At 49.1% G+C, this 13,834-nt stretch overlaps 1 protein-coding gene across 8 annotated transcripts in view; it reads right to left on the reverse strand.

Annotated features, from left to right (window-relative positions):
- The window catches only part of CTIF (cap binding complex dependent translation initiation factor), a 340,186-nt gene that overhangs the window by 187,469 nt on the left and 138,883 nt on the right, over positions 1-13,834 (reverse strand). For all 8 annotated transcript variants that reach the window (XR_004429165.1, XM_033177797.1, XM_033177791.1 and 5 more), the window contains one exon: positions 12,190-12,265. Coding sequence is in view for 7 of the 8 variants with exons in the window: in XM_033177797.1 (XP_033033688.1) it covers positions 12,190-12,265 (76 nt within the window). In the remaining variant the exon portion in view is untranslated. The remainder of the gene's footprint in view (positions 1-12,189; positions 12,266-13,834) is intronic.

Raw genomic sequence — 13,834 nt, forward strand, 5'->3', positions numbered from 1 at the left:
CTCCAGGACTGAGCAGCAGGAGGCTGGTGTGGAAACCCCGTCTAGACGCAGCCAGTGGCCTCTTCCCAAGGAACTTTCCCAGTTGTCACCAACAAAAGTCTTCACCTCCAGAATAATCAGTTCTTTAAAAGAAAAAACTCACAAATAACAAAAAATAAAAATAGGCTCATCTCACAGAGCATGCTGCCCCTTCCCAGTGGACCTGCTACCTGGAGGCCTCAGACAGGAAGCCACGGATTGGAGAACTTCTGGCCCCATTTATTGTATGGGCGCCTATTTTTGTCCTGAGGGAAGAAGAACTTGGGGGTGGGGAGGTGGCTGGGGAGGGAAGGGGGCTCTCGTTTGTAAGCCCCTCCCCTTGATGGCTGCTATAGCGTCTTGGGCCAGCAGGGATTGGGGAGGCCACCACAAACCTGTCTGATTTAAAAAGAAGAAAAAAATATTTATTTCTCTTTCAAAGCTGTCAGTAGAGGCTTTTCTCTTTTTTTCTTTCCATTTTTATTGCTTTCAGCAGTAGAGAGAAAAACAGAGATATCCACTTTCTTGGTCTTGCTTATTAAGGAAATGACATTCACCCCTAACTTGCCGTACGTGACTACCGTCTCCTGGAATCAGAAAATGTTTTTCCAGCACCTCTTCCTCCTCATCGTCCCTCCTTAGAAAGAGGTACCAGAGGAGTCAGGCTGTCTGGATTCCAATCCCTTCTCTCCCAACTGTGTGATTTGAGGCAAGGTATTTGAGCTCAGTTCTCCAATCTGTCAAATAATAATAGAATAAACATTTCCCAGGGTACTCGTGAGACTTCAGAGATGGTCTACGCAGCCTGCAGCTCAGTCAGCGCTCAAGTCATGGTAGCCTCTGTGGTGGAGGCACAAGTTCTGGACTAAGGTGCTGGGTAGGAGTCCCTCTGGGGCAGGAGCAAGTCACTCAACCCATATTTAATGAGCCCCTGGATGTGCCCCAGGGGAACGTACACTCCACTGGGAGAATACAGACACAAAAGAAATAAAGTGAACATGCGACAGGCACTGTGGGGAAGAATCGAGTGATGATTCTCGAGTGACAACGGGGATAGGGAGTGTTCACAAGCCCTTACTGAGAAGATTACATCCGACCAAAGACATCGGTCTGTAAAGTGAGGTCAGTAACAGTATGTGCTCCATGGGACAACGTGAGGGTAAGATTAGAAAAAGCAAGGACCTCCTCAGTTCCTGGAACATGGAAAGCACTCCGTGAATGTTCGCTAGTGTTACTGTTGGTGCGTCATGCTCCTTGTTGGATTTTCACTAAGGGGACATTAGGAGAATACCACATCCCTGTCCATGGGACAGGTACCAGCCCCTGTACTTAAACTCAGTCCATCATGGCTATAAGACAATGCCTGGGACACAGAGAGATGCCTGATCCGTACTGGAGGCCTGAGTGAATAAGGTCAGACCTCACCTCCGTGGAACCACAGAGTGACATGGAGCAACACTTGTTGCGGTGCACAGGGCCTGGAGAGGTGAGGTGGGGCATGGTTTTCAGGACTCTGTTCCTGGGTGTCTCATGGCACTTTAATAATCCTCATGCCTGTGAGTTAGCATGTCCTAGAAGTTTCCAGAAGACTTGGCAATAGCTAACACAGCCATAGGGAACAATAAAGTCACTCCTTCCCATCTGGAAGGCTGGGAACCTGGCTACAGCAGCGGCTTCAACCCCAGCGTGGGGCAGCCCCAGCCTCCGGCCCAAGACCCCCGTTACCAAACAGCAGCAGCGCCACCTGCTGGGGAAGTCAGGCCATTCCTTATCAGCCACCATTTTCACTCCTCCAGGAGTGAGGGACACCTGGGTGTCATTTCATGGGGCCGTGATTTTCATTTTGAAAGCTCATTTGTCCCTCGAATTCTTTAGAGAGCTGCGGGGGGTTGGGGAGATTTCTCTGGTATCATCTGGGGCCAAGCAGAGGAACAAGGTATTAATCCTTTTGACCCCAACTCTCACTGTCCCTTCCTTTAGCCATCTTCCATGTGAAGGCTGGACTTGGACACAGGCTCAGGAGGCCAGAAAGCCACTTTCCTTCCCCTGGGTCTTCTGGGGACCCTCAGTGGGGAGTGCTTTGAGCAAATCCCTAAGGCCAGAAATCCCATTTGACCAAGTGGCATCCACTGTTCAGTGTGGGCACTAAGCCCCCTTCCCAGCAAAGGGCTCCCGAGTCACACGCTCTGGAGAGGCCAGCAATGTGGGGGCAGGGGAGCCGGCTCTGCTAGGTCAGAGCCATCTAATGACTAACGGCCAACAGACACAGGATTTGGTTTCGAAATTTCCTAACAGAAAGGCAAAAAGAGAAGTCAGTGGGCTATGTAGTTCCTATTGTCAGACCAAAGGCGCAGACATCATGTTTGTCTGGGAGAATTCAAGAATAATGACCAAAATGTGTCCTGATAGAAAGCCCTGGGCAAGACACTGGTTAATTCAACAATGTCTTCCAATGGAGTATTGTATGTGACACAAAAGCACCAGGCCAGTGTGTGGGATAAGGAGGTGGCATTTCCGCAATGCCAAGGGCCTTGTGCCCGGGAACCTGAGGAAATCTAATGCTTACCTACGGGCCATCTAGGGTGCAGGGGCAACATGGCCGTTAGACCGTCTTTCTCACACTGGTCGCACCGAGTTCACACACATGGAGAAATTGCTCCCCAAGTCACACTTCAGGGTAAAGGGGTCCTGGAGGAGGAGGTGCCAGGGGGTGGTCTCAGACCAGAGATGAGGTGAAGGATACGCAATTCGGATTTCACCCTTCACCCCTTGCCTTCACACAGAACTTGGTCAAGTTAACTCGGAACTTAATCAAATTAACTCAGAACTTAGTCAAGTTAATTCAGAACTTAGTAAGTTAACTTGGCTTAGTCTATGGATTACAGATTATGCAGCTCCATCTCCCCACCTAGCCAGCCCCCATCCTTCCAAGGGCGGAAGCCAACACTTTGTAACTCCCCCAGCCCCACCCCAGTGGGTGTCCCCCTGCAGCCCCGTGCCGCTGCCCTCTTGGAAGCAGTGTGTTCCCAGGGGTCCAAGGGGAGGGCGGGCCCTCTGGAGGAATGCCATGCCTTGGCCAAGCAGGGGACACGTGGCCCAACAGGAGCTTCCCTACACCTTAGTGTGGCTACCTCTTGCACCTCCCCATCCTCTCCCTTGCTGCAGGGAGGAAGGGCCTGGGCATTGAGTGGGGTCATTTTCAGGACACTGTGCATGTGCTGACCAGGGGGCATGGCCCGTGAAGACGCTTTTGGCTGCTGGCGCTGGGACCAGGGGACTTCCCATAGCAAACGCCAGGCTGGAGCCTGCAGAGCGGTGCGCTGGTGCCCTCTAGTGGGAGCACACTGCCATACAGCCACCTATCCCGGAGAGGCCTCAACTCCAGCAGTCCCCAACACTGGGGCCACACTCAGAGCAGGACTGTTAATGATGGGCCTGGGCTGTCCACATCACTGCCAGAGTGGTAGCCTGGCCAATACCTCTACTCCTGTGATAGAGATGCCAAAAATGCCACCAGGACACCAGACTTGTGGATGGCATTTGGGGTTCCCCTAGAACCACAGTCTGAGTCCAAGTGTGTGTCTCAGTGTCTGCCCTGCCCTATGGCTTCAACACTCAGAACCAAGATTGAACCCTGAATCCATGGCCCTGTACTCAGAGCCTGCTGCTGTTCCCCACCTCCTGCCTCCCCCACCACCACCTCCCCACCACCCCATCATTGGAGAGCAATGCCAGTCTCAACTCGCCTGAGGCTGCCATGGTGTGGAATGTCATGCCTTGGTGTGGATGTCATAAAACCTGGCTATTGGCTAGCTCCTATCCCAGTGTACCTGCTCCTCTCCCTCCAGCCACCAGTGTGGGAAGGAAGACCTTGGAGCCAGTTAACACCACCAATAGACCCTTACTTAACTAGCTCACTAAATGCCTTTTCAGAGTGTAGAACTATTCCTGACAGCAGGAGTTCACAGAGGTACAGGTGAGCCCTGGGCACAGACACCTACTGTCTACCCTGTTGCCCCACATCTGTGGTGGGGCTCCAAGGACCTGAGTCCAGTAGCCCCAGAGATGAAGTTCCCTGAAGTCAGCACTGCAGTGAGACTCACCTCTGGATTCATTGCCAGCTGTGGAAACATGGCCAGATGGGGTCACCAGGAATAGGGGCCTTGGCTTTGGCTGGAGAGGAGCTTAGCCAGACACCTAGGTGTCAGCATCTGACCCCCAATGGAGGCATCACCTGCTAAGACCACTCACTGTGGCATGCACTCCGTGTGTGACCCACTGAGAGATAAGCTAGGGCTCCCAGGAGATCAACAGGCATTCAGTGTGGGGGCCAGTGGGGCCCTCTGCTTTGTACTCAGCCACACATTCACGCCCCAGACTGGAGGAGCTGCAGCAGCACAGGGGAGGAAGGTGGGGTGTGCTGGGAGAGGACCCAGACTTCACCCTACAGGGACTGTGACCTGGGCAAGGCACCAGGCGCCTGCTCAGGCATTTACAGCTTTGAATGCAGTGTGGTAATCTGTGCAGGTCTTATTTTCTCTACCAGGCTGTACCTCTCTTGGGGAACTGTATCTTTTGCAATCAATTCTCTCTCTCTAAAAGGCTAGGGCAGAGCACTTGTCCATGAAGATGAGTTACGTGAGCAAGTGAAGGAAAGAGGAAGATTTGGCAGAGTCACTTGCAGCTCACAGAACAGCCGTGTGCTCCCTTTCTTCCCGCTCCCTGCAGGAGTGTCAGCCCTTGCAGTTGGGGCGGGGGCATGTGACTAGTTCTGTCCAGTGGGCTGTGAGTGGGGCTGATATTTCTGGGCCAAAGCATTTAAGACCTAGAGCAGGGATGTCCAATCTTTTGGCTTCCCTGGGCCACACTGAAAGAATTGTCTTGGACCACACATAAAATACACTAATGATAGCTGATGAGCTAAAACAAAAAATTGTAAAATACCTCATAATGTTTTAAGAAAGTTTACAAATTTGTTTTGGGCCATATTCAAAGCCATCCTGGGCCATATGTTGGCCAAGCTTGACCTAGAACATGACCCTCCAGCTCTCTTTGCCCCTGCCAGGGCCGCCTGGATACCATGGATTATGATGGCAGGGCCACAGAATGCAATCCACCTGGACCCTGGAGTACCCAAGGAGCTGCCCTGGAGGCCAGCTTGGCCCTCAGCAGAATTTCAGAAAATTAGAAATAAAATTCTGTGTGTGATGCCACTGAGATGTGGGGGTTTGTTTAGTATTATACCATGGCCTATAGTGTCCTAATATAGGAGACAATGGAAAAATCCTATTCTCTTAAAAAAAAAAAAAATGTGTCTCAGAAATCACACCAAGAAGAGCAAAACCAGGTTCATGCTGAATTTCTGCTGGGAAGCGGTGGGAGAAACAGAGGCAGAGGGATGACTGAATGTCAAGACAGACACAAATCCTGCCTTTCTTGTACACTCTAGACAACACAACAGCGCATCTAGAAAGGAGGTTATTCAGCAGCATTCACTCTAGAGCACCTGGTGCTGGGGCTAGGAGGCTGAAGGAAACGGCCCAGCCCTCAGGCAGCCCACAGTCCAGGAAGGGAGTCTGGCCGTTACATAAGCGGGTGTGATGTGATGGGAGCCATGCCACAGGGATGGGGGCAGGGGCTCTGGGGAAATGGCAGATGGACGCTGGACTCTGTCCTGTGCATCTGAGAGGGTATCAGGGGAGGTGTCCTGAGTCAGGAAAAGGACAGGCAGAGAATGGATGAGTGAGATTTTAGGCAGAGGGAACCTTCGGCCCATGAGAAAGCAAGGAGAGATAGAAGAACAGAATAGATTGAGAGAGGGACTGACAGGGCCACAGGATGGCAGGGGGAGCCCAGGACAGAGGCTGGGCAAGGGTGCTTAGAACATCACAAAGCCTCATGCCTGCTAAAGAGTCCAAACAGGGACAGAAGGGGCCGGAGATGGGGGTCTGGGCCTCTGTGGGTTGAGAAGATGCTGGGTACACAGCTGGTAGGATCTTTATGCCCCTTCTTCTGGGGTGCAGAAGTGGAGGACAGGAAGGCAATGGGCTTCAGGCCAACCTCCCTTTGTCACCCTCTTTCCTTCTTGCCTCCAGGTGGGGAGGGGAGGTCAACCCTGATTTTTGTCTAAGAAAGTCTCTAGGAAGCCCGCCTATCTCTGTACAGGCTCAAGACTCTCATACGAGGGCTGGAGGTCCCCAGGCTAGAGGTCGGCTTTCCTTCCCATTTGGGGGCCTTCAGCCGGATGCACAATATCTCCGAGGTGAATGTGGAAGTAGGAGGATGTTTTCGGTGGTCACTGTGCCTGCCCCTCTCCAATGACTGCCATTCAGTGGTAGAGGCCAGGAGTCCTAAATACCCCACATTGCACTGGACACATCCATACTATTAGGTGTTGTCCCCACCACATATGCTAATAGCTAGGCCAGCTGACCCTCAGGACCCAAGGCCAGACGAGTGAACCAGCCAGCCCTATTTATGAGGGGCTTTGAAGAACACTAGGAACAGAAAAGTCATCCCATTGTGCTCTCATGGGACCACAAATTCCTCAAACACCAGAGGTCTGTGTTTGGTGATCAAGAAGCCGTCTACCTTGTCCTAAGGGTACCCATGTGAACTGCAGATACCCCAAGGGGTGGTCAAGCCAGGAACATTATCAGCCAGGACTTTTACGTTTTCAACTCTTGCTGATAATTGGAATTTCCTACAATGCTTTAAAAACGCAGATTCTAGCCAGACACAGTGGCTCATGCCTGTAATCCCAATACTTTGGGAGGCCGAGGTGGGCAGATCACTTGAGGTCAGGAGTTCAAGACCAGCCTGGCCAAGATGGTGAAACCCCATCTCTACTAAAAATACAAAAATTAGCTGGGCGTGGTGGTGGGCACCTGTGGCCCAGCTACTTGGGAGGCCGAAGCACGAGAATTGCTTGTACCTGGGAGGTGGAGGTTGCAATGATCCAAGATGTGCCACTGTACTCCAGCCTGGGTGCCAGAGAGAGACTCTGTCTCAAAAAAAAAAAAAAAAAAAAAAAAGAGAAAAAGAAAAGAAAAGAAAAGAAAGAAATGCAGATTCTTGGGTATGATTCAGTGAGTGTGGTCTCCAGACTCCAGGAGACCCCCATGATTCCTGCCTTCGGGGATTCACATCTCTGTGTAGGCCCTTCCCATATTGTACCAGGGTTGGTCTGTGCAAATGACATACAGCAAATGGCAGCGTGAAGCTCTCTCACTTCTGAGATGAGGCTATCAACGAGTGTGACTTCTGCAATGGAATCTTCCCTCTCTCTCCCCATCACCACTTGCTTTGGGGAAAGCCAGCCGCCATGTTCTGAGGGCACTCAAGCAGCTTACACAGAAGATCTGGTGTCAAGGAAGCTAGGGAGGAACCCAGGCCTCCTGTCCCCAGCCAGGGAGGAACTGAGGCCTCCTGCCCTCAGACACAGGAGGGGGTCTTCCAGCCCAGGTGCGCCTTCTGATGGTGGCATCCTCGGTCATCAGCTTGACTGCAAACTCATGAGAGACCTTGAGCCTGATCCACCAGCTAAGCTGCTCCCAGAAAGTGTGTATAACTGTTTATTGTTTTAAGCTGTAAAGTTTTGTGCAATTTGTTACACAACAGTAAATGAGGAATACAGTGGGCAGACAGTGTAGATTTCAGTGCTTCCCAGGCAGTTCCGATGTGCAGCTGAGCTCCAGCACCGTGGCCAGCAGATTCATCTGCTGATAGTTCACTGAGGGCAAAGCACGTCCAAAGTGTGTGTCATGGAAACGTGTGGTGTGTGTATGTGTGCTGTGTGTATATGGGTGTATATGTGTGTGACGTATGTGTGTGCATATGTGTGTTGTATGTATGTATGTGTGCATAGGATGTGAGGAGATGTGTGTGATGTGTATATGTGTGTGTATGTACATGTGTGGTGTGTGGTATGTGCAGTGTATATGTGTACATGTGTGGTATGTAATGTGTATGTTTGATGCGTGTGGTATGTGTACGTGTGTACGTGTGTGACAGATGATGTGTAATGAGTGTGTGTGTGTGCACACAAATATCAAAGCCCTTCTGCTCCAGCCTGACGGTGGAGATGGTGGGTGAAGGCCTCCACTACCAGCCACCTCTAAGAGCTTAGCATAACATGTGGGCCCTGGAGAGCCCAGAATTCTCACTGATTTACCATTCCTTGAAAAAAACAAAAAAAAGAAAACTCTAGAATGTGAAACCTCAGAGGGACCTTAGTCTGATGATGTTCAAAATTTGTTTAGCAGTAGAATTGTTTCTCCACATGAAACCATGTTAGTATCCTGATTTAGGGGCACCAGCCAAACAGTTCTGGGTGGGCCCAAGTCGGGGCCCCTGGAGCTTGCTGCATCCGCCTCCCCACTCCCCCTAGCAGCACCCGGGGCACCCCAGGAGAACCTTGAGGGCTTCACAGATTGCAGACCTCTGATCTAATACAACTGTATCAATATGCTGATGAGTAAACTGAGGCCCACAGAGGAGAGATCACACTCACGGCTCTGGCAGATGTCTAGAAGCGGATTCTTCTGACCTCTAGTCCAATCTGTCTCCATTGCCTGGAAGGCCGCACAGGAGAAGAATCAACCAGGGCCTTGGTAACCCATGAACCATGGTTCATCATCCAAGCTTTTGACCAGCAGAAATGCCCTCTTCACCAAGACACCCCTCACCTGGGGGTAGGGGCAGGAAATCACCCCCTCCTCCCTCTTCTTAACAGAGCGGGCCCCCCATAGCCTGGTCCACCCTCAGAAGGTGGGGCTTGACTGGCAGTGTTGAGTCCTGGGAATAACTACAGCAGAGGCCAGCACAGCACCCACTGTGCGCTGGGCGTCACCCTCAGCCCTCAAGTGAATGAATGTGCTTGATCTTTCCAGCCCCCCAATAAAGTAGATACGGTTATTTCCCTCATCTTACAGAGGAGGAAACTGAGGCACAGTGAGAATAAGTAACTAGCCCAAGACTCCTGGGCTAGTCAGTGGCAGGGCTAGGATTCCACGGGGTCCATGCGTAGGTCCAGACACCAAGCCCTTGACTGCCAACCTCCCACCCAGCCAGTAGCCCAGCTCTCCTTTCTCTTCTGAGCAGGAACCAAAGGTCCTCCATTTTGTACCCTAGAGGAATGAGGAAATAGTCACCAAGCAACACAAAATGTCAGATCTGCTACTTTTCCAGCCATGACTCCCAAGCTTCTGGCTCAAAGGGCACCAAGTGGTCAATACCCTACCTAATGCAGGGGGCATCTGGTTTCTCACCTAGATCGAGGTCTCTCAAATGTACTTCTTCTATCAATGATGAATGCTCTTGGCATTTAGAAATGGAGTGATAAGGTGGTCACTTCCTAGTATCTCACCCTTTTTCTCTCTTGCATCAAGGCTGGCTTTCCATTAGCAGTGATAATTTAATACAGATCCAGCCCGGAGGGTGTTTCACGAGCTGACACTCTGCCTGTGACTTACACATCACAGCCTCGGCCCTACTGATTGATTCTTTTTCCTGTCAAATTTACAGGAAAGTGCAAGAACTGTACAAAGAACATCCACATCCTCCTCAACTGTTAACACCTCCCCATGTTTGCCCTCTCTCTCCCTCTGTGTCTACATACCATTATCATCAATCTCTTTCTAAACCATTTGAGAAGACACTGCAGACACCAGGTCTATATCCCTCAAACATCATAGTGCATATTTCTCAAAGTCAAGCACACTCGCCCACATGACCATCACACTGCCTCCAAGTCGGGAAACTGACGTCGAAGCAACACTGTCCCACCCACAGACCCAATCGCATTCTCCAACTGTACTAACAAGGTCAGGATTTCCTTCTGGTCCAGGATTTCAGCAAGGAACACATGTTGTATTTAGTCATTTGCCTCTTCAGTCTCCTACAATCTGGAAGACTTCCTCAGTCTTTCCCTGTCTTCTGTGTCCAGGCAGTTATAGAGAGTGGTCCTTACACTGCTTTCCGAACAACCAGACTCAGGCTGTGCTTTCTTGGAAGGAAAATCCAAGAAACGATGTTGGGTTTTCTGTGTGGCACATGAGGGGGACACAGTGTTCACCCATCCCATCACTAATGATGTTCCCTTGATCACCTGGTCACATTGGGGCCTGCCAGGTTTCTCCACAATAAAGTCATCATATTTCTCTTTGTAATGAGGTGACCTCTATGTGTGCCCCAGTTCATTTCCTGGAAAGTTTCCAGTCTGCAACACAGGAAGGGCAGTCCAGGGCCCAGTTGTCTCAATGAGCTAAGATGACTGGGTTCAAAATCCATGGAGTCCAAGACAATTTGATTTGCAAGGCAGAGTACTAGAGAGGAGAGACCAACATACAGAGAGAAATCCAGAAATCTTAGCCTCTCAAGTCTTTGGCTGAGTATTAATTTGTCCATGTGTAAGGAAACTTTAGAGGCAAGGAGTAGATAGAACAATCCACTGAGATCACACAGGGCTGAAAATAAGTTTGTGTTTCTCCAGCCAGAGGGGAAACACCTTCTAATACGCAGAGCATTGGATGGCAATCTCAGAAGGGTATTTATTCAGCAGTGGAGCAAAATTTGCCCTACACTAAAGTCTTCCCACCCTAACAAAGCTTAAAAGCAAGTCTTGAAAGGATCAAACTGTTTTTATGTAACTTAACTGTGATCCAGAACAAAACCCAAAATATTTAAAGGGATACAAAAAAAATGAGCACCCAGTAATGTAAAGGTTCTAACATCTGACATTTAACATCAAATTACCAAGCATGTAAAAAAAGGTATGGCCCATAACCAAGAGACAAATCAATGAATAGGAATAGACTCAGAGATTATATGGATGAGAGAAGTAGTAGAGAAGGACTTAAAACAGCTATTGGGAATAGGTTCTATATACTCCAGAAGAGAAAGCATGAGGAAGGGAAGATATACATATACATTTTTTAAAAAGCCCACAATGACCTTCTGGAGATAAAAACTACAATATGTGAAATGAAAAATATACTGAACGGGATTATTAGTAGATTTCACACCGGAATAAAAGATTAGTGAACTTGAAGACATAGCAATAAAAACTATCCAAAATGAAACACAGAGAGTAAAGAAAGACTTTAAAAAACCAAGCAGAGCTTTGGTGAGCCATGGGAAAAGATTAAGAAGCATAGAATACATATAATTGGAACCCCAGGGTTGAGGGAAAGTGGAAGGAATAGTGACTGAAAATTTTCCAAATTTGATGAAACTATAAACCTACAGATCCAAGAAACTCAATAAATCCCAAGTGGGAGAAACATGAAGAAAACCACCACACCAAGGCACATCATAATCAAATAGTTGAGGTCTTAACTGTATGCTGTATTGTCTCTCATTGATAGGCCCAAGGCATGAACAAGGAAGAAACAAAATGGCAAAGGCACCAGGCAGAGATGAATGGTTTTAGGTAAAATAGCAAGAGAAGAATCAGGAGAGGAGGAAAGGGTGGCACAGTGGAGTGTGGTGGCGGGTCATGGTCACTGGCAGTGGCAGGATCAGTCACTGCAGAGGGTCCACTGCTTTTACACCCCTGCAGCAGGCCCAGTCTCATTCCTGAGAGCAGCTAGACTCTGCTGTTTCCACCAAAAGTCCAGCACTATAAGCATCTAGAGACCTGGATTCACTGAGTGAATCCTCTTTGTCCTGGAACCTGGCCCTGATTCTAGGAAAGAGGCCAATCAATAAAAAAAAGAGCAAGCATAGTAGACACCTGGAGGCCAGCAGGGCAAGTCCACTGTTCAAAAGTCTAAAGACAGCCCCAGCCACATGAGCATCTCTTCCAGGCATGCCAGTCCCACCTGAACACACCACAGGACACTTCACCTGCAGAGAGGCTTCAGGCCAAGGGACAAAAACTTCCAAGTTCACTGAGTTGCCAGGGCATGGTCTATTTAATCTCTAGGGCACATCAGGCCTGCCACCAGGGCCTGTAGCATCACTGGGTAGGCTGTCACACACACTATCACAATGGGACACCCTGGAGAATGGCAGGTAGCCAACCCCGCCTACCTATTACTACCATACAGGCGGTTACACCCCTTGCTGGAACAAGGGGCCAGAAGGAGTGCTTCGGTTAGGTCCTGTCCAGGAAGAGGATCAAGACTCCAGGGGTGGGTAGGCTGTTAGAGAACATGCCCCTCTACCTACCTGCCAGGCTGGAAGGACCTTCTCGATGTCATTCAGGTTGATGCCATCCCCATCTTCCAGCTTGCCTTTGCCACACCTGGACCAGAAAAGACAGAAAGGCATTGGAAAGATGGCTCATTCATGCCTCCTGTCCCATCCGGCCAGCAGGAGAGGAGGGACAGTAAGCAGATACCTGGTGCTGCCCATCCTCAAGTCCTGCAGAATCAGTGTCCCACCTAGAGGAAATAGCCCTAGAGACGGTGGCCGGGGGTAGGGGTGGAGGGCTCCTCCCCTAATGCAACAACCAACCTGGAGGGAGGTGGGAGAGGAACCAGAGTTCCCCTTGATCCTTCCAGGAAGAGAAGCTAAGCTCCTTACTCATCAACAACACCTGTCAAAGCCCATCCACCTTGCCCCATTACACTGGACAGAAGATCAGTGGACAGAGACACTAAGTAACTTTCTCAAGGTCACACAGGCTGGTAGGGCCTAGCAGAAAACCCAGCAGGGCTTCCTTCCTTCTTGGCTTGACTCTGGGTCAGTCCAGCAGGCCCACTCAGATAGTCTACGCTTTGTCTTCATGTCCTCTGTAAGTGGGTGTGCCTGCGGGCCAGAGAGGCTGGCACCAACTCCCTGGCCAGAGGTCTGAATCTTTGGCATATTTAAGGGTGCAGATTCCGAAACCAGACTCCCAGGGGTTGAATATCCACAGCATCCCTTACCAACTGGGGACCCTGTATAAGTTGTTTAACCTCTCTGTACTGATGTCATCAAATGAGTTTCCTCATTTGTTCAATGGGGATGATAGTGTCTAACATCTTAAGGTGGCTGGAGGATTAAATTAATTAACGTATCTGGAGTGCTTAGATGCTTAGAACCGTGACAGTACACAGTAAATAGTACATATACACACACATACACACATACATAGCCTAGCTTATATATATATAAAATGCTTAGCTTGTTTATGTTTATATATATGTGTGTATATATTACTTGTGTATTATTATCTGTATTTACCATTAAATATATCTTAAACATACACACATATGTTTAATGGTAAATACTGGTAATAATAACAAAATTATAATAAAATAAATAATGAAGTAAATATATTACTACTACTATGACTACTTTCATTACCGCTAATATTGTTGCTGTTATTTGGGCAAAGAGACAGGAAGGTGATTAATTAAGGACATAGATTCTGGAGCCAACTCAGCCTCATGCAAATTACTCAATTTCTGGGTCTCCTAGTTGCTTCATCTATTGAAATGAAGATGATAACAGTTCCTCCCTCTCTGGGTGGTGATAAGTTTTAAATAAATGAGGCAAGCACTTAGAACAGGGGCTGGAGCATGGCCAGTGCATAGTAAGTATTGTCAGTTACAATTATTACTGGTATTGACTGAGGAATGGTGAGAGAGGTCCTATGAGTTGGGTCATTTTCCAGCTGCAGAGTTCATGCGAATCTCACATTTTAGAATAACTAGTTCATTGTCTAAATATTTACCAAGCATCTCTTCTGTTTTGGGCCTTGTGAACAAAAACAAATCAGTTTTGGTTCCTGCCCTCAGTGGATGGCTCTTAGAACAAATCCTAAACTCCTCTAACAGGGCTGGGTGCCTGAGCACCATTAGGGGGCAGCACGAGATCAGTGTCATAA

The sequence above is a fragment of the Trachypithecus francoisi genome, unplaced genomic scaffold, assembly GCF_009764315.1.
Source record: "Trachypithecus francoisi isolate TF-2019V2 unplaced genomic scaffold, Tfra_2.0 Lachesis_group19, whole genome shotgun sequence".
In the NCBI taxonomy this organism is placed as follows: Eukaryota; Metazoa; Chordata; class Mammalia; order Primates; family Cercopithecidae; genus Trachypithecus; species Trachypithecus francoisi.